Source organism: Rutilus rutilus, assembly GCF_951802725.1.
Source record: "Rutilus rutilus genome assembly, chromosome: 15".
NCBI classification, from domain to species: Eukaryota; Metazoa; Chordata; class Actinopteri; order Cypriniformes; family Leuciscidae; genus Rutilus; species Rutilus rutilus.
The window spans coordinates 24804771-24826680 of record NC_140220.1 but is presented as its reverse complement, the minus strand read 5'-3'; the positions used below and the strand labels follow the sequence as shown (position 1 = coordinate 24826680).

The 21910-nt window shown below is 38.3% G+C and overlaps 2 protein-coding genes across 2 annotated transcripts in view; one reads left to right on the top strand and one right to left on the bottom strand.

The window, feature by feature from the left end:
- mep1ba (meprin A subunit beta a) overlaps positions 1–21910 on the top strand; it is a 507054-nt gene that overhangs the window by 346807 nt on the left and 138337 nt on the right. The gene's annotated exons all lie outside the window — the stretch shown is intronic.
- Positions 14–21455, bottom strand: b4galt6 (UDP-Gal:betaGlcNAc beta 1,4- galactosyltransferase, polypeptide 6). The gene is made up of 9 exons (XM_084432527.1): positions 20678–21455; positions 14739–14855; positions 13831–13944; positions 10233–10354; positions 10030–10146; positions 9599–9786; positions 7819–7941; positions 7511–7612; positions 14–3617 (listed from the first exon to the last, which is right to left on the bottom strand). Exons 1-9 carry the CDS (start codon positions 20790–20792, stop codon positions 3470–3472), a joined length of 1146 nt encoding a protein of 381 aa, XP_084288653.1. The 5' UTR covers positions 20793–21455; the 3' UTR covers positions 14–3469.

The window sequence follows — 21910 nt, the reverse complement described above, 5'->3', positions numbered from 1 at the left end:
ATCAGACTCAGAATAAGTTTTCAACTATAAAGTCTTTTAATGATCATTACAGAGTGAAACGCAGTGAACAGACCGGTACAACAAAAACAAAACAAAACAGAAGTCTGGAACCAAGATTGTACATGTCAGTCGAAGCAGCTGGCATCTCAAGACATTCTGCTTCTCATACTGGTGTTACAGTTAAAGTGGACCCTCAACATTGGAGATACAAACACGAGAGAAATTCCTCATGTTTTCAGTTCCCACTGAATGATCAGCAGACATTTTAGATTTATAGACACAGCTCCAGATTGAAATAAAAAATTTTGTTAAAGAAAAATGTAAATGTACTCCCAATTCTAATTTGAAACACCATCCACACGCAACCCACTGCACATCCCAACAAACAATGCAAAAAAAAAAAAAAAAAATCAAGGCACAAAGATGAATACTGCAAAAATGTAACACTCTACACATTACAGATCTGTAATGGTGAATAAATTATCTTTTAAAATTATCTATTGTTTCTTCTGGATATTTTCGAAAGACAGCTGAACAGGATGGGGCAGCAATGAGAGGGGTCGGTTTGGGGTGGAAAATGAGATGAGATGAATCTAAATTAGCAGACCGATGACTGCACTGAACAAATCTTCCTTAAAAGCTACAACTGATTTACCACCAGATCCAAACACACCAGGGCAGTCAGTTTCCCATAAAAAAAATATCATATAAAGTATAAAATACTTTATATCAGGGGAATGGGTCAAGACCACCAAAAAGTTAAATAAAAAAAATATTCATATCAACTTAACATTACCTACCTCACTTTAAGAATGTTATGTAAATTTCAGTACCAATCTGTGTAACCAAATAAAAGCATTTTGCAGTGGCACAAAAGCTAATGATTAACACAATCCGTAACAGGCCTACCCGACTCCGTATTGCAGCATAATACCACTTTTTCACTCTGTTAGCACACTAAAGTGTGGCCTACTGCCTGCAAAACAAGAAAACAGTGCACTGTGAAGATGGAATGATACTTCTTTATTTGAGCATTCTGGAAACTAGTACTTGTTAGCCACACTTTCCCTCTTCGAAAGCCTATAACTGGTTTAAAATGCCTCTATTTCTACATTAAACAACACCTATTAATCTCATCAGCTGCCTCAACACAAACACAGGGCGTAAAACAATAGCTTGGCATCCCATATTTGACGCCAACTTTGTCTAAACTTTGCCTATGTAAATTTGTTGGCCCTGTGCGGTGGAAAAGCGAGGCGAGGGTTTTTTTCAGCCGTGTTCCACTTCATTCTCTAGCCTACAGCAATCCTCTTACACTAGACCGCATATGACACATACTCATACACAATCTCGCTTCATGCTTGCCAAAAAACACTGGCAGACCTTCAAAGCGACTGGCTCGAAATGTTTAGATTGAGATTAAGTCCTAGAGTTACATTTTACCACACAATGCTGAAAAAGGAAGAGAGTAAAAAGGGTGTGTTTAATGAGGAAAAGCAGACTTTGGCACCAGTAACCTCCATTTAAGTATATTATATTCAGTTCATTTCTGAAGTGACAGAATTTTTAAATTCCTCGGAGTTGGTCAAATGTTTTTTTTTTGTTTTTTTTTGTTTGTTTTTTTTACCTGTAACCACAGTAAACGGGTCTGATTAGACCCAACTGCTAGTCTGATGGTTTAAGAAGAGACTGTAAACAACAGACTGGGCACTGGAGATCACGTCGGGAACACCATCAATGGGAAGAGACCATACTAGGGTTTCAGGAAATCATCCACTGAGAAAAAGACAAAGCAAGCTGAGGACCTCAGAGATGCCATGGCTCAACTACACTTCAGAGACATGCAGATGGAAAGAACCTACAAAAAGCCTTGAAAGCAGGTGCAATAAAGCGTTTTTGTGAGCTGTGAGTGTCTCAACTTCAAGTGTCATTAAGTCCAGTTAATGTCGCAAACCATGCTGCAGACAAAATCTCACCTTCAATGTGTAATTCTGAGTGGACACATACACACGCACACAGATAGCATGAGAAGATATGAAATAGCAGTTTTAGGACATTTATATAACTTAAAATATACACAAAAAAAACTAAAGCAATGTATGGTACATCGACAACTCCAAAAAAAATAAAATAAAAATTATATACAAAAGGCAAACATGTATCAACAGCTTGTAATGCTCAAAACTTTAACAGCATAAAGTCGTCATGGCCCAAGGGTACTCCGAATGCCATTCAAGAGCAACGGCGAAGTCGCTCTCTCATCTTGGCCCTACCGGAGCGCAACATCACCCAGTACTTCACACTGAGAGCTATACACACAAACAGACAAAAACACACAGGTTGAGACACACGCCAAACCCTGCGAAGGGCGTTTTGGCTTTAGCAGCTGCGAACCTGACTGACCTACAGGTCATCCTGCAAACGACCTGTCTCCTTAACACCTTGCTTTCATTTCAGTCATATATTTTACTATATTGGAGTGCACTTCAAAAGTGAGACATGAGAATGATTATGCTATTAACAAAAGGAAAGACAAAAAAAAAAAAAGTACCAGTCAGTACTCTTTAAGACAAAATAATCATTTAACAAAAAATAAATTAAGGCATGCAGCAGGTAATGATATCAGTATTCTGTTTTTGATTCTTTTTTTTGCATTCTGCAGTCATTGCTGATGTTTTTTTTGACTGTCAGTCGTGTCCCACACCATTGAAGAATAAAAAAATAATTCAAAAACAACAATTAGCTGCCAAAAAGAAGAGTGTTTCCACTGGAATCACAGGCGTCTTTTGGGGGACAAAGCTAAAGCATTGTTTAAAAGGCCAGTTATTTACAGGGGAGTCAGGGTCATGCACGCAAGTCGTCACAGCCTTCTGTTTAGCCATGGAATTGGGGGGGAAATAAACACACCACCAAGGTGAAATGTATATCGTAATACAAGAAAAAAAGTTGAAGTGAAGGACAGATTTAAAATACATCCATTTAAACTGCATTGACGTCTTCTAAACAATTTGTCTCTTAAAAAACGATATGTATAAAAAATTATACTAACAGAACATGACAAAATGTCTATTGGCGTCAAGAGTGCTGTTGTAATGTAAAACCAAGCTTTCTACAATGTAAGCACAGATGACTAGATCTAGAGATTGATAGCCTATAAAATTCAATTAAGGCTTTGCAGTAAACATCTGATTTGTTGACGCTGGCACTCCCCACCTTTTTTTAAAATGTGTTGTGATCTGATTCACTAAAGCCAGCATGGACATAGGAACATGCAATTAAACGCACGCAGTCACGCTAATACACTTTCACAGATATGATCCAGTAATCGTACATACGCACACACACTCACGTCACACAACTAACTGTGCATTAGACAGGCCTTTGCCCTCCTCACTCCTGTTTTTAAGGGCATTTGGCATCGATACATCACATTTTCTGACTCGGGGTCACGCAGAGGGGGCAAAGCCTGTCAGTACTCTGCTATGGGGGCGAGCTCGGGATTCAGATTGACCGTGATGTTCTTATACAGGCTGCTCAGAGAGATCTCCGGAGAGTACTGCAGATTGTTTAAGCCGTCCAGATGCTGTCGCTCTTTAGAGTACCTCAGCAACTTGTACCTGAGGGGAGGGCGAGATGAACGTGGGTTAGTGTGTCCTTGAGATAATCTGCTACAACTTGCAGAGATCTATATACGTATGACTGCAAATATGTTTTTGTCACACATAGGTCAATCCACTCTATGCTACACAGCAACAGATGAATGCAACTTTTGTTTAAGGTCAGGTGAAGTGTAAGCAGGTCAGAGGTAAAGATCGAACAGTGCAGTGAAAAGAAAGCTGTTTTCCACCCTCAAAATCTTAGTTCTTGAAGTCCTAGCCTCCAAAATTGGGGATAAACAGAAAGAAGATTGAGGAAGAAGGTGGAGCAATGACAATTGTCCTTCACAAGGTGCTTGTTTGAACAAAAACAGATGCTTCCTCAGTGTCGACCCCTCTGCTAAGCATGCAGTTCCTGTTTTTAGGGCCCAGGGGACGTGGGGTCCTATTGTTTTCTAAGGATTCTCATTATTATTATTATTTTTCTTTCAACCTTTTGGGGGCCTTAACATGCTCAAACTCTTCAAACTTAGCCCACACATTGGAATTGTCGGCCATTAAAGGGTTAGTTCACCCAAAAATGAAAATTATGTCAGTAATTACTCACCCTCATGTTGTTCCAACCCCGTAAAACTTTCGTTCATCTTCGGAACACAAATTAAGATACTTTTGATGAAGTCTGACAATTTCATTCTGCCGGTCCAGAAAAGTTATTAAAAACATCGTTAAAATAGTCCAAGTGACTACAGTGGCTCAACCTCAAGTTTATCAAGCGACGAGAATACTTTTTGTGCACAAAAAAAACAAAAATAATGGCTTTATTCAACTATTCATTTTCTTCTGTGTGGGCCTCTGACGTGAGTTCACGAATTCACGCACAAAAAGTATTCTCGTCGCTTGATAAACTTAAGGTTGAGCCACTGTAGTCACTTGGACTATTTTAACGATGTTTTTAATAACTTTTCTGGATGGGCAGAATGAAATTGCCTAGAAGCCTATGAAGGAGTCAGACAGCTCTCAGATTTCATAAAAAAATATCTTAATTTGTGGTCACGAAGATGAACGAAAGTTTTACGGGGTTGGAACAACATGAGGGTGTGTAATTAATGACAGGATTTTCATTTTTGGGTGAACTAACCCTTTAAGTATGGGCACAACTTGACATGGGGGGGGGGTTGGCATATTCTGGAATCAAATACTTAAAGGGATAGTTCACTTTGAAATTAAATTTTGGTATGTTTTAGCTTACCTCAAGGGCATCCAAGATGTAGGTGTCTTTTTTTCCGCAGTAGTTTCAATTTTGATATTTTTAGGTCAAACCGTTCTTGTCTGTCAGTCATATAATGCAGGTCTATGGTCACTGTCTCAAAGAGCATGCACAGAGTCCAAATTAAAACAATTCCCCGTCGTCCAAATTAAACAATTCCCCATCGTAAGTACACATTGATGGCCTAAGACATGAAACGAGCGGTTTGTGTGAGAAAACGAACAGTATTCATATCGTTTTTACCTCTTATACACAGCCACGTCCAAGTGATCTGATCTGACGTGTACGCAGACTGGTGCATAGATATATACACTAGACAGGGTATATGCAGGAATCTTGAAGTTAATTTTAATACCTTTTCAAGACTTTTTCAAGACCTTCTCAATATTTTTGAATACCTCACCGCCACTTCAAGCTGTAACCATTTACATCAGTGATACTTTTAACTTAACAGTTTTTTTTTTTTTTTTTTTTTTTTTTATTACTCAATTCACACACTTTTACGATGTTTTGGGGATTCAAACTGTTGGACAGCTAATTCAGAAAAAATACTTTCAAAATGTAAGACTTTATAAAGCCGTGATAAGACTTTTTAATACTTTTTAACCCTCTGGGGTCTGGGGTGTTTTTGGGGTCCTTGAGATGTTCTGACATGCCCTGACATTTGTGCTTTTTTCAGTTGCTTATAAACATATTAATGGCAAAGGTGTAAATTCACTCTATATAGCACAAACAGGACTACCATAATATGTGAGCCACATGTATGTTCATGTTTTCATTTTTGAGAGAATAATGTTTATGCGTGGTTATCGAAAAAACTAAAAATGAAAGTTTCTGAAATAAGGCCACATAACACATACTAAATATGTGGCAATAAGACTTTTGACTAATGGATGTCGTCGCCTAGAGTTTTTTCTTCAAAATGATGTGAAAATCATCCTGCCTAATCATTCACATAAAACGATACATTGATTTAAGTTTTGTGAAACACTTTTAGTTTGGAAAGCCAATATGCGGATGGGGCGTAAACGCTCCAACAGCATCATGCATATTTAGTAGTTCACACCTGATGAGACAATGTCCCTGCATACTTAATGAGCCATTAGAGACGCGCCGGCGCGATAGCCGACCCCAGGGGGTTAAGGGTCTTAATTTTCCCAAAATTGATTTATCACATTTTAATACTTTTCAAGACCCCGCGGATACCCTGATGTCGCCTTGTCTACGGCAGTTCATTGGAACGAATGTCTTTAAGGCGACATCTAGTGTATATATCTATGCACCAGTCTTCGTACACGTCACACACCAGGATGCGCGCGCGCCCTCAGATCACTTGGACGTGGCTGTGTATAAGAGGTAAAAACTATATAAATACTGTTCGTTTTCTCACACAAACCGCTCGTTTCGTGTCTTAGGTCATCAATGTGTACTTACGATGGGGAATTGTTTAATTTGGACGACGGGGAATTGTTTTAATTTGGACTCTGTGCATGGTCTTTGAGACAGTGACCATAGACCTGCATTAAATGACTGACAGACAAGAACGGTTTGACCTAAAAATATCAAAATTGAAACTACTGCGGAAAAAAGACACCTACATCTTGGATGCCCTTGAGGTAAGCTAAAACATACCAAAATTTAATTTCAAAGTGAACTATCCCTTTAAGGTCAGGAATCGGATACTGGATATAAAATAAAAATTTTGATTCCTCTTATCAATTCCTTAGTGTGCATTTTAACATGACTAAACCGTTCGCTATTTTCTGTGCTGTGGACATTCAAAACATGGACACAAAAAGCCACCTCTCATACTGTATAGCGTGCAATACTGAACTGAGTTCTCTTCCACGTCTTTTTGCACTTGAACAGACAAATACACAAAAATATGTCAAAATATCCTCGTAAACACTGTCGGTTATGTCTTCAGTGAACTTAAACAGTAGACAAAGAAAATGCATATGTAACAGTATTTTGGATCTGTGCAACTCTTAAAGTGACAGCAGCCTAATATTCTTGCTGCAGTCTCTTGAATAAAGTTAATCAAACAAAAAAAACAGAAAATTCACTCGCTATTCTTGACTGAATAACGTGTAACTGTATTTGTAATGTATATTTTACATTTAATTACAGTTTCTGTACCTGAATACCTGAAAATCTTAAAACACTGTTTATCTCAATCGTATCTTTGTTCAGTTGTATTTATTTGTGTGATTGCTATTTATTTATTTTGATTACAGAGTGTTACTTGTCTTTAAGAATGCTTGCAATTTATTATAGTTAGGCTAGTTGTTTTTGCTATGGTATTTTTTTTTTTTACTATAGACAAATGTTTATTGTGTAAGTGTTATTTAGCCTGTTGATTTTTGTGCATGGAATTCAGCTACAATGAAATGTTTTGCAATAAGACTTAGAATAAATGTGAATGATATCTACTTTTAGTTTTTTTACCTGATTGGAATCGAAATTAGGAATCGATAAGAATCAGAACCGATAAGCAGAATCAGAATCGAGAAAATTCAAACGATACCCAACCCTCTACACAGTGGCCTTTTATATGGTTGTATTTGAGGTGCTCTGTAGTGCACCCCTTTACACCTACAGTAACCAAACTTCATAGACTAGTGTTTACATGTGTGTGTGAACTGACCTCCCCAGGAACTGCACTTCTCCTCTGTGGTGATGGGGAATAGATTTGTATTTGCCAATATCACCTTCTGGCCTGGTCACATTGAAACCTGCGTAATGAACCCTGAAAAAAAGAAACCGACATACACACACACACACGTTTCTGTTAAATATAAATCTATTTGTTTATGATAACATGACACGTACTTTAGTCACACACAGAAATACGGTGAAGCAATAAATTGTCGTTACACAAAAGTAACTGATAGTTATAAAATATGTGTTATGCTCTTAAAAATATGCACATACGTCCAATTAAACATAACTGACCTGTTCCAGAGGTCATCGTCCTCTCCGCCCCAGCCCCAGAATGCATTGGGAAAGCCATTGATCTTGAGGAATTGTTCGACAGTAAGTCCACTTACTCCACCGAAAAACTCATTGTAGGGAAGACTGAAAAAACACACACACACACACACTTCAACACTCAGTAAACTAAAGTATCAATATGCAATCACTTGTAAAAAAAATAAAAAAATAAATAAAAATCTTAAAGTTCAAACAAACAAGAGAAGGAGCGGGAAAAAAATAAATAAAAAAGAAGAAACAGAAACCTTACCATCAGGAATCACTTGAAAGCAATAGGCAACAAAAAACAAGCCTTTTAATAGCACAGACTATCATGCTACTTCACAGGGTGATGAGAAGATACAGCACACTTAATTCCTTGCAATATCCCCACAAAGCATTTTGGTTTTAACCAGAATACGTTCACATGAACAACCGTCCTTAAAACTCAACCAAAGCAAAGCTGAACCACGGGATCTTAAATCAGTCTTTGGTCACATGCAAAATAAGGGTAAATTCTCCAACTACCCCAAATACTTTTGAGAGACAATTAGAGCTGCGTTTACACCTCATTACACAAATTACATAATCTGCATAACAAACAGTCCTAAAATCACCACGTCCCAAAACCATTTAAGTCTTACATTACATTAAAGTTATATGAGCTGCTGTGAAAATGCAAAAATATGAGGATGAACTGCTGCAGCCCTGCATTTATTTGACCAAATATGTGAGCTAGTCTCACATATGCAGAAACAATACACCAGGAAGTGAATTTAAGGATTAAGGGTTTTCAGGCCCTTCACAGCTACATTACACAGGTTTCCGAAAGCCCATGAAAATGATTTGGACAGACATGGATCAGATGAATGAGGAAAAAGGGAAATGTTTCAACATTCCTTAAATTTAAACTAGATAAAAAGAAAAAGACTAAACCATGGCATGAAAGAATGGAGAAAATAATGGTTAAACAAGATTAATGACATTATTTAGGAAACGCAATAGCCAAAAAACAAAACAAAAAAAACATTCAAATCAATGCAAATAGACCCGGAATATTGAATCGCCCAAATATAGTGTGAATTTGATGACCTCAAATTTTCTCTCAAATTAAAGCTGAATTACAAATGCTAATGTTGAGGAAATCACAAATGTTTTCTTCATCTAGTTTTGTCTTAACACTAAGCCAATTAGTTTTGCAAGTAAAAAGGCAGTTCACACGTGATCAAGGAAGTGGCACAGCAAAATACGGCAAATCTAAAGAGGCAACAAATCACAAAAAGACACTGTTGTTAATAGTGAGAAACTGTATTGTTTTCAAACATTATTTTGTGGCATTCAAGATTAAGCTTTGCACATTCTTGAATAGGTTTTTGAAAATGTCCTCTTTGTTTCAGTGAAAAAGCTCATTTTAGATCTTAATCAGAAAGATAAAACCGCACAAACACAACCAACTACCTAAAATGCATATCCTTTAAAATCTGCAAGGGTCTACAGGCGGTGGATAACATCACAACAGTTTATACACTCACACACACACTTAAACACGACAATGTGTGCTCTAAAACACTAGAACTGTCTAAAATACGCACTTTGAAAACAATCTGACCTCAACTTATCTGCATTAAAAACCTGGAACATCAAAAGCCGGGCAATAAAGAAAATAAACGTTAAACAATCAGAAAAAAGCAGAAAAGGGAACGACCCAAAAGTAATGAAAAGAGAGAATAACTAAAGTAAATCTTTCAGACGGATCACTTACATGTACATGTACTTGTCGAGCTTGGCGGCGAAGTGACGAGGCATCTGACCACAGCCGTAGTAATTACGGTCGTTTTCTGGGATGTGATCGACGTCGTGAAACACCACACAGTCCCAGTCCAGGTCTTTCATGGCCTCTTTAAAGCCCACGTTAAACAGCATGGCACGGTTAAACGGCTGAGTACCCGCCTGAAAGCACATAAATGCACAGACTAGACTAAAAGACAACCTGAATTCCATCCCATTTACTTTCTCAATCATCAGTACATTAGTTGTTTCCATATAAATGCCTCTGGAAGTCCACATGCTTATTAATTTTTTTCTTTTTTTTATGTTGTCTTATCGTATGTTATTATTATTGATGAGCTCACCAGGAAAAATTTCAGACAAATATGTCATGGCAATAAAGTTTTGAAGTAATAGAGCGCATACCTGTTCAATGACATAAAAGGCAAACTGCAAGCGTTGGTGTTGGAGCATAGGGGCGAGATGCTGAAAGAGGATGGGAAGATGCTCATGTCTATTCCTAAAAGGGATTAGTATGGCCACCTGAGAGGAAGGAAGAGAGAAAGACACAAAAGCAGTCATGCTGATGTCCTGATGACCTTTTTTGAATGATGTAACCAGCGACACACCTTCCAGCGTGGTTTGCAATCTTTGGGCTTCCAGTGGCCTCCAAATTTAATGTCCAGACGTTTGAGCCTCACTTCAATCTCCTCCACAGGAACCTCCGTCATGTTGACTTCCATCTGACCCTCTGCAAGGAAATACAACAGCAAGCAAATAAGAAAACAAGATTTTTGAGAATACAATTTGTAAGAATTGAGAAATTAGGAAATGCCGGACAGTCTGGTTGAAGAGCGAACCAGACCCCGAGAGGACAAAGGACCTCTCTGGAAATTAACATTTGAACTCGCCCTCGTGCACCATCGAGACGAAAGTCTCACCTCCGAGTCATCCTAATCTACATCTCTTTCCCTCTCCCCTCACCCCCTCCCTCTCAGGCTCAGATCAACTGAATTCACCCAAGAAAATGTATAGTTTAATGTGAATTTGGTATCATTTAAAATGTCACAGTGCGACAGGTACAAATGTCTCATTTCCAAATAAGTAAAACAAAAGGTAATAAGGTTTTTTAACTGACAGACAAAGAAAGGTGATCTCCTGACAAATGGTCACACACCTCCAAAAGGTGCAACCTCTGAATGCAAATTTCTTTTGTTAGTAGCCTACATGTTTCCATGTGAAAGGTGTCGTCTATATAATGAAATGCCGCAGGGATTTCGGGGCCTTTTCTGTATTTCAGATTAGCCCGTGAGGCTGAGGCCCCATCCACACTACTGCGTTTTAGTTTAGAAACGGAGAATTAAAACGAATACGATCTCCGTCCACACCAGCGTTTTAACTGCGTATTAGAATTGACATTAAAACAACTGAAGACGCGGATCACGTGACCATTCACCAACACTGGGCATGCGCGTGCCGGTGTAAACACAACTTCATTGATAAAATTATCCCACCATGCGCTGGTTCTTCCCGGGTTAACCCAAAACCGACGCTCCATGTACAATCGATACCGCCGCTGCACACGGGAATTGTCACAGATCGCTCGAATAATAGCTTGCCACCGGCGCATGTAGGCAGTTATAGCATTGTAAAATGCAGAATTTACTTGCACAACAGCTGCTAGCAAAGATATACGCCATGACTGATGACACCCAATCATAGAGCCGAGCGTGAGCCTCTACTACGTCATCGTTTCTAAAGTCCTCCGTTTTGACCCGTCTTCACTAAAACGCCCTCCGGAGATTCAAAACGAAAAACGGGTCGGCAGCGTTTCTAAACTTCTCCGTTTTGGGTCTCCGTTTTTGCCGTTTTAGTGTGGACGGGAGGTGCCAACGTAGCAAAAGGTCTCCGTTTCAAAAGGAAACCGCAGTAGTGTGGATGGGGCCTGAGAGTCAGACCTCTCAGCCTCATGTATTTCTTAATGTTGGGTTGCATCTTTTCTCTTTATTCCAGAGCATTTGATGTTTTGTATCGATTATCTTTGAATTGATTATGAAATTGGCATGATACATTTACCTGACATAATAAATTGTTACGTTTGATTATTCTAACTGACTTTGACATTATTTTCATTAAAGAGTTAAAAGGAATAGTCAAACATTCGCTCACAATTAATGATCCACAGATATCATTAAAACCTTTTCATTTATGGAGTAAATAACGAGAGAATACATATTCAAATGTACTGCATTTAATCAAAAAATACTTTGCCTCGAGAAAAGGACAGTAACACGTTAAGACCTTCCGCGCTGGTCGGATGCCGGTTTTGGGCCGATCGAGCGCGAGTTGACAAATTTCTGCATGAGAAGAGTGTAAACACTAGGGGTGTGACTAGATTTCCTACCACAAGATCTCGCGAGACTAAAATGTGATGAAATTTCTCGTCGAGAAAAAGCTGTCTCGCGATGTCACCATGACGGAGCCTGAGGGTGAAATTAATGGAGAATATGCCACCGTTACATTCACATTACATTATGGTGCCCACCGCGGCACCGCCTCCACTGTCGTTTTGCTGTTTTTATAAAAAATAAAAACCATTGTAAACTATTGTAAAGGTCTGCTCACCCAGCACGAGTTGCAGTTGCACACAGTGCAGCAGGAATCACAGTCCACTGATCGTGTGATGGCGGATGATCTGTTGTGCAACAGAGCCTAAGCGTCTGATAAATGTCTTATATTGTAGAATGTGCGCTCAGCACTGCTGCTCCCAATACACAGAGTATGTGCGATCGCGAAACCGAAAGTAAACCGTGAGCTCCCTGATGCTTGCAAATTAGGCTGCATACAATAGCCTGTCTCCCCCTATCAAACCTATCTCTGTCTGGACTGGGTAGTTGTGGTCTCAGTTTTGGTCTCTGTTTGCATTTTGAATATTGAGAGAGTACTTTGATTATGGTTGCACTTGCACTTATCGTTTGCAGTTAATAAGACTAAGAAAAAACGTATTTATTTTGATTGTTTATGCTATTCTTATTTCTATGTTCAATTTCAATTAGGAGGCCACACACAGCCTCAATCAGAAGTTCTGGAAGTTCATAATTCATGTACAGTAAGGTCTGAAGAGACTTGTGTGAAATCATACAGGAGAGAAGCCAGTCAGTTGAGTTTGTGGCAAAACCTTTTACAGCGCTTACATATTGTTGTCTTCCAATGCATTTAATTCATACTCAAAGTAGAATTGAAATGACATTCATTACAAGATTATTAGTTAAAACATTTCAAAATGCACCTGCAGATTTTTTTTCCAGTGATGAATTTTGTCATTGAGGATTTATATAAAATATTGTGCAAAAATCTCGTCTTGTTCTCGTGAACCCAATCTTGTGTCTCGTCTCGTGAGATAAGTGCGTCGTCACACCCCTAGTGAATACCAGTTAAAAGCTTCTGACAGCCAATTTGATGGGTGTTACTCACAGAGAGACGAATGAGATAGAGCGTACAACTGGGATATCTAGATTAAGAAGCTAACTGGCTAGAAAGTATTTTAGAGAGGCAACAGTCACTCCTCAAACAGAGGCTGTTTTATGCTGCCTTTTAAGACCCTGGCCAAAAGCAAAAGGAGCACCACATGTATCCCTCACAGAGAAGGCAACCCCATAAAGAACTGCACCAAGTTTAGCACAAAAAAATTATAATTCCAAGAATGATCGCAGCAAGAAAAATGTCAATACTGAAAAGTAAGGCAAAGGCTGTATCCAAAATCACATACTTTCTCAGATTAGATGCTTAATTTGAATAAGTAATTACTTCATGACTGTTCAAAAAGTATGTTATACTATATAGTATGAATGTAATCCGGAGCCATGTTGTCATTGTTATGTGACCTACAGTATCAGTTGCGTCGCTACCATTCACAAATCCAGAAAAATTTGATTATCTATGTACTTTTTGCCAACTGTTTTATGAAAAGGGACATACTTCTCTTTTCACAAACTGTTTTTCCATCCACTACATGGGCGATTTCAAATGCAGCCCAAAAAGTCAGCCTAATTAAAGCAAGTAAGTTTACCCTATATGTGCACTTTAGTCAAAAGTATTTGTATGTATACAAATACTCTTATTTGCTTTAATTAGGCTGACTTTTCGGGTATCGCATATTTGGCTTAGCAACATCTAACTGTATTCAAATAATCTGAGTCAAGTAGACAAATTACATTTTGAACTTACTCATAGAAGGTAACCGTTCAGGACAGGGCAGGTTCTGAGCATATGTGAAGTTCTCAGGGAGGTATGTGGTTGGTTGAGCGATATACTCACTAGAATTATTTCCATCAGGATAATCTGTTAAAACAAAGACAGACGAAGAAATATTAAAGTTAATGTGAATTGCCGATCCCATTTTATTTATATTCATGAGTGAAAACAAAGGTATTCAATGAGAATAAAATGTGCGGCGGCTCTTGGTTTTATCCATTGGGAATTGATTGGACAGTGAAAAGAATTGAGCCAGACTGAATGAGTGTCTAAATAGCTCTTTTGCTGTTGGTTAAGATCATTAAACAACCTATGACACCAGATAATTTGAGTTTCAGAAGAAGACCAAGTAATTAAATTCTGACTTCTGAGATTACAAGTACTTTTTTTTTGCCGTGGAACAACATAATGAACAGGCTAGTTCACAGTGAGACCAGGAACATACATTAAGTGAGGAAATAGGGTCAAATTGACTTCATGTTGACCTTGAAGCAAAGGAACAGGATCCACTAAGCCGAAAGTGTACTAACTACCCATGTCAATGTTCCGCTGCAGCTTGTGGACAGTCTGTGTGATGTAAATTTCATTGTCAGCGCAGTTCTCTGATGTCCGTATAAACAATTTTTTTTGAGCACACGGACCACAGCACATGAGCAAGTAATTTGAGCGCTCAAAAACAAAGGTCCAGGATGTAGTACAAACTCACTGAACACATCCATCCGCATTCAGGATCAGTGGAGTATATTTTGAAAGACTTGCATACTAAACTGTGCGCTACACAAAGCAAAATGCGGAACAGTATACCTGGGCCTTTGCAATAGGGTTCAGTTCAAAGATGAGCCTGGTCAATGTTATTATGAAGAGATGTTGTTGACTCTTACCTGTGCCATTGAGAGTACTGTTCTTATTGGTGTATAGCCTGATCATGTGACCAATGGTCCGCACATTGTCTCGTAACATGATACCCTGAGCCTGTACCATGAAGAAATATGTGTTGACTGAAACAGAGAAAGAGAGAGAGCGTTTAAAGCATTTCCCAAAAGATGTAAAGAGGAAGCCGTGTGCATTACAGTGTGTTAACAGTGCAATGACCAAGTACCTCAGAGCTGCTCAATTACAAAATGTGTCATATCAGAAACGTGCAAATATCCATATTGTGAAACATTTGTAACTGGACAGCAAAAATGAAAGCTTTTTCCCCTCTTCCTCGCACTGAGAAGCTCTTAAGAGCAGCATTATTAGAATATGGCAAATGCTGAAACTATTAGCAGCTATCGTTGTAAGCATCAATGGCTGTCTGTGGTTTAGCCTCAGCTCTTGTCAGTGTAATGTAGTTTTGTTTTAGCTTAATTGCTACAATAAGATTATGCCAGCATTCCTGAGTCCAACATTTCCGAGTCCGAATATGATAAGAAATGAACCGAGATAAGCAGAATGTCAACCATTACGCATCAACTGTAGGTCTGAAGGGAAGTCTGAACTGAGATTCACATCCTGCTATGGGACAAACTATGTAAGCAGACAAGTATAAACTCTTGACATATAGACTAATATTTAAATGACTGAATAATATTTTGGTTACTGCATGTAAAGGACAAGCTCGCTTGCATATACACATAAATATAAATATTTATTTATATTTAACCGTTTAAAAGTTTGGGGTCATGATTTATAATTTTTTTTCAGGATTCTTTGATGAATAGAACGTTCTATTATATTCTTGAAATCAGAACCAGTATCAGTTTTCTGTATGTATCAGATTTCACAAAAATAGTAAGCAACAACTGTTTTCAACATTGATAGTAATAATAAATGCTCCTTAAGCATCAAATCAGCATAAGAATGATTTATCAAGGAACTTGTGACTGAAGGCTGGAGAAATGATTCAGCTTTGCCATCAGATAATTAAATTACATTTTAAAATATAAAAAACAGAAAACAGTTATTGGGCTATTCTGTGTCAAATCAATCAAATTTCAGAGACTTCCCCAGCTTTTGTTAATTCCTTTTTTAAGAAGAAAGACAAACATAAATAGTGATGAAAGCCAAAATTTTGAGTGTCATGGCCATGGATGTATATTTACTGAGTAATTCACCGTTTTTACCTGAGAGTTGGAGCCAAATTACAGGAGGGTAAAATTGACTTTAGAAAGATGACATCATCATTATTTTTACAGAGATGATGTATGCCAACAATGACAGTTCAAAAATGGAAAAAAGCTCCTGTGTTTTTTGCCAAAAAGTTGATTTATTTCAAGAATTCAACTTAACAGGTGAAACTAATATATTATATAGACTCATTACATGCAAAGTGAGATATTTCAAGCCTTTATTTGTTATAATTTTGATGATTATGGCTTACAGCTTGTGAAACCCACGAAATCAAAATCCCAGAAAAATTGAATATTACATGAAATCACACAGTAATTACACAGTAATACCATGGTCATTTGGTTCTTTTGGCAGTGTGGGCAGGTGCAAATTCTGCTGGAAAATGAAGTCAGCATCTCCATAAAGCTTGTCTGCTGAAGGAAGCATGAAGTGCTCTGAAAATGTCCTGGTAGACGGATGTGTTGAGTGGACAGCACAGTGGACCAACACCAGCCGATGACATGGCTCCCCAAACCAACACAGACTGTGGAAACTTCACACTGGACTTCAAGCATCTTGGATTGTGTGCCTCTCCATTCTTCCTCCAGACTCTGGGACCTTGGTTTCCAAATGAGATGCAAAATTTGCTCTCATCAGAAAAGAGGACTTTGGTCCACTGTGCTTTATTAAATCCAGAGTCAACGCAGCCGTCTACCAGGACATTTTCAGAGCACTTCATGCTTCCTTCATTTTCCAGCAGGATTTGCGCCTGCCCACACTGCCAAAAGAACCAAAACCTGGTTCAATGACCATGGTATTATTGTGTAATTACTGTGTGATTTCATGTAATATTCACATTTTCTGGGATTTTGTGGGTTTCATAAGCTGTAAGCCATAATCATCAAAATTATAACAAATAAAATCTTGAAACATCTCACTTTGCATGTAGGCTAATGAGTCTATATAATATATTAGTTTCACCTGTTAAGTTGAATTCTTGAAATAAATCAACTTTTTGATGATATTCTAATTTTATGACCAGCACCTGTACACAACTTTGACAAGTGTACTAAAGAGGGCCAAAGACGGGCATTAACAACAATACACTGTACATTTTAGATAATACATCAGTTGATAGTTTGAGTTTATCAGTATTGGCCGATATAACTGCTGTTCTGATTAACAAAATTCATGCAAGTGAAAATGTCCTGTTCTCTCTTTAGTTAATTTTGCTGAAATAGTGTAAAATAAAAATAAAAACAAATTTAATTAATATTGCTCATCCATCACATATAAAAACTGTAGTGTTATTGCATTAATATTTCATATTAACATGAAATTATATATTTAATTCAGCAGCCATATCACCCTGTAGCCCAAGACTGGTTGCCCACTGAAGCTAAGCAGGGTTGAGCCTGGTTAGTACCTGGATGGGAGACTCCTGGGAAAACCTATAGCGCCCCAGTATAGTGATGGGGACACTATACAGTCAAAGAGCACCGTCCTTCGGATGAGACATTTAACCGAGGTCCTGACTCTATGTGGTCATTAAAAATCAGATTTGCCCCTTGGCCTCTGTCCATCATGGCCTCCTAATCATCCCCATATACTGATTGGCTTCATCACTGTCTCCTCTCCACCAATAAGCTGGTGTGTGGTGAGCGTTCTGGCGCAACATGGCTGCCGTCACATCATCCAGGTGGATGCTGCACATTGGTGGTGGTTGAGGAGATTCCCCCCTTCCATATAAAGCGCTTTGATTACCCAGAAAAGCGCTAGGCCTATATAAATGTAACAAATTATTTATTATTATAATTAATGTTGAAAGTGGCCAAAAGTATAATGACACCCAAACACCAAAGCCATTTTTTCATATTTACATGAAATTATATATTTAATTAATGTTGAAAGAGGCCCAAAGTATAATGACACCCAAACACCAAAGCCATTTTTTCTTGTTTACCATTTAGCCTAACTTCTATACGATTTATTTATGGACCTCACTAACAGGGGAATCCTCACCTTTAAACCAAAAAGGCTCCATTCCACTATATATATATATATATATATATGGGTGTATTCCGAAGAAAAAGTATTTTATATGTAAATTATAACTGGTTGTCCATATAAATGTGTAGTGTCTAGACATCAGATGTGCATAATGCAAAACCTATATTGTCCATTATATTTCAAATAAAACAATTGTTGTAGTATAGTGCTGAAATGAAATAAATTTGGCAGTCAGATTTAGTAAAAAATTAGCTTTGCTGTAGTAAACTGCACTGCAGCAAATAGATTCCCAACGCTGATACAAATCTTCAAGCCAGAATATAAACAGCAGCCATTAATGGTACAAAAATATTAACTCCAAGCCAAGGGACAAAAAAAACACATTGGTTCTTCCTAACTACCCAGAGTTCTTCATATATTAGACACAGTCCAGTGAACACTGGTCAAACAACAGTGAGGAAAACATTACCTTTCTTGGGCACTGATTATACAAACACAGCAAGAGCTATTAAACAGGATTTGGTTGCTGGTGTACTGCATGTGTTGGAGGGTTGCCTGGAGTAAGATTTTAGTACAGACACTGAAAAAAGAACTGCAGACTGATGTGTCAAGACCACAAATCAGACAAATAACTGTTATTCAAGGCTGTTGAATTTTACTTTCTTTGAAATTCTAACAGGACAACAACAGTCAGGCTGATGTTAAATATTACAGCTGGTTAACAAGCAACACAAAATTTGTGAAGACATTCAGTTAAGCAAGTCGAGACAAACTGCAAACGATTTAAGACACACTTGTGCGAGCATCCCAATACAGCTACAGTGTAAAGAGAGTACATTATGAAGAGTGTTTCTTAACTTTCTTAAGTTGTAGTAATGACAAATCAAAGTACACTTTAAATCAATATGCTTAATCTTTTGTCACGCTTTAAAGAAGTACACTTATTCTAAACTGACGAACATGCTAAAGCACATGTAAAGTCTACCTGATTCTAATTTTAACTGTTGAGTGATTTTTGATGTTACATTTATAGTTAACATTGTAAATGTACTAAATTGCTATCTTAACACTGCTAATTACGTATATTTAAATACACAACAAGAAGTTTAAATAGAAATTACATTAAAGATTAACATAAATGCATGTCAGTATATTTGGCACTTTAACCATTTCAAAACAATAGAAGTAGACCTAATTATGAAATTACATAGTTTACATACATTACAAGATGTAGAAGTCCTACTTGGGTCAGTTCACTTCACCCCAAAATGAAAATTATACCATAATTTACTCACCCTCAAACTATCCTAGGTATGACTTATCCTAGGATCAAAAATATCCTGGCTCTTCCAAACTTTATAATGGGAGTGAATGGTACCTTAGATTTTTAGGCCCAAAAAAAGCACATCCATCCATCATAAAAGTAATCCATACGACTCCAGGGTGTTAATAAAGGCCTTCTGATGTGAAGTGATGGGTTTTTGTAAGAAAAAATATTTAGATTTATAACTTTATACTATAATCACTGGCTTCCGGTAACGGCCGTACACTAGTCTAGTTCCAGCTGAAGAGTGACCTCTGACCCGACGCATGATGTAGGATGTAGGAGTAGCGTAAGCTTAGGCGAGACCGGGCTGGGCAACAAACTCAAGCTCCTCAGACATTTCTCTTTAAAAATTCTTATTTTAGACTTCTAGCCTAATTCGTGACCAGTGTTTTGTTTTGCTCTGCGCTTCCATGTTTGTCAGTAAGTCATGCGTCAGGTCAGAGGTCACTGCCGGAACTTGACTCGCGTACGGCCGTTACCAGAAGGCAGTGATTATAGTTTATAAAGATATAATTATGGATATTTGTCTTACAAAATTGCATCAAATCACTTCAGAAGACCTTTATTAACCCCCTGGAGTCATATGGAATTATGATGGATGGATGTGCATTTTTTGGGCTTAAAAATCTAAGTTACCATTCACTCCCATTATAAAGCTTGGAAGAGCCAGGATATTTTTTAATATAACTCTGCGTTTGGCTGAAAGAAGTCATATAGGCTACACCTAGGATGGCTTGAGGGTGAGTAAATTATGGGATAATTTAATTTTTTTGGAGGGGGTGAACTAACCCTTCAACTTCAAGTTCAACAAATTGCATTTCATATCCATTTAAACTATACAAATATAAGTAATTTAATTGCAAATATCATAATAGCTAACCTACCAACCGAATTAAGGGAAGGGAATCTACTTCCATGTTATAACTAGGACACCATTGATAGTTAGGTATAATAATATTTCAAAAACTGGTGGATAAGGCTCAATGACAAGTTAACCTTCCGTAGTCATGTGGTTTATGATATGAGCAGGTCCAACAAGAGGCAACTGAGCTTTACATAAACCCGATAACAGCTCATTAATCAATATATCTCAAGGAGGAACATAAACTGAAAGTCAAATCTGAATTTACTGTGCTCTAATATCTAACACCGTCTGCGTCTCAAAACCTACAGAGCCGCCTAAATGGATGGCATTGTTGGCATTTCTGAGCATCACAGCAATAGCAATTCAATGGCTGTTTAGTTAGATAGCTCACTGGGTTTTTTAAACAGCCTGTCACTAGTGCTTGTTTGGGAGGTGATGATCAGTATCTGGAGTCAGTGATGTATGAAACACGATTAACACGTTTAATCACATCACTCGTGATGCTGGGAGTTATCAGACGGACTCACCTATTCCAGGAGCCGCATAAATGAAGTAGAGGCAGGTCGTGGACATGGAGAAGAAAAAGATGAAGGCCATTAAGGAGCGGTTGGACAACCGCATCAGCCGCCTCCACTTCCACATTTTATCCCGGCTACTAGCTATCCGTCACTCCCATAAAAACACAGAACGGAGAAAAGAGATGCTGTTTGGTGGGGTGAAACGGTCATCCGTGGGAAATGGGGAGCTAAATCAGGGTGCTGGTAAAGTCCGCATCGTTCATTCAGTTGGATGCAAGGCCGCAGTGCTCGATCGCTCTCCCAACAAAGTCAAGAAAATTCCAGATCAAAAAAATAAATAAATAATAAAACGTGCTACATCAAACGGCGTCCGGGCTCGGCGTGCGGTCAACGCGATTCATTTTGTTCGGTGCCGCTGCTGCTGCTGCTGGTTTAGAGTTGCGGTATGTTTCTAGTGAGCGCAGACACGCCTCGTCGCGTTGATGATGATGATGATGATGTTTGGAGATGATGAAGGGAGTGAAAGTGATGGTGATGATGAGGGACCTGCCCTTCCTCCCTCTTCCCCTCTCTGTAAAATCCCCCAACGCTCCAGCGATCAGTCCTGCGATACGGCGGCGTGAAAAGGCGATCGACCCGCAGAGCAAACCGCGATGAGCGGGGACGGGAGAGCCGGGGATGAGAGTGGGAGAGCCGACAGAAACGTGACGAGGCTCGACCGGGATTCCTTCGATTTCGGTTCTGCTGTCGGTGCAGGTGCAGACACCGTTTCCGGTAGGCGTGACCCACAAAATGGCTGCCAGCGCATGAGGAATGTTTTCAAAATAAAAGTATTCACGGGCCTGTTGCAGAAAACATCCACCTTCAGATAAAAAGGTTGATTAAAAAAAATCGAAATATATGAAACATTTAACAAATTTACAATTTCAGCAAAAGTACCTATCTTATACCACTGACAGAGGTGCTGAAATATTTTCATTCTTGGCAGACTTTATGCTTTATTTTGATAAAAAAAAAAAATTGAGCTCCTATTTTGGTATTACACATCTATTTGTATTCAACGTCGCATCTATAATGTGATTATAGAGAATACAGAGAAGAGGGCGAATACTGTGCAAGTAAAATGGAAAAAATTAAATTCTATGGCCACTCTTGTTTTCAGCTTATGAAGAGGCCTACTTATGTATTTTTTACACAACTATATGCATATTTATTTCTGCATTATATGCTAAGACATATACT

Excerpts from the sequence above, each read along its gene's own strand:
- b4galt6 (XM_084432527.1), bottom strand. The coding sequence starts at position 20,792 with ATGTGGAAGTGGAGGCGGCTGATGCGGTTGTCCAACCGCTCCTTAATG. Across the intron at positions 14,856-20,677 it reads TTATGCGGCTCCTGGAATAG|TCAACACATATTTCTTCATG; the intron begins GTGAGTCCGTCT and ends TCTCTGTTTCAG. Across the intron at positions 13,945-14,738 it reads CAGTACTCTCAATGGCACAG|ATTATCCTGATGGAAATAAT; the intron begins GTAAGAGTCAAC and ends TTGTTTTAACAG.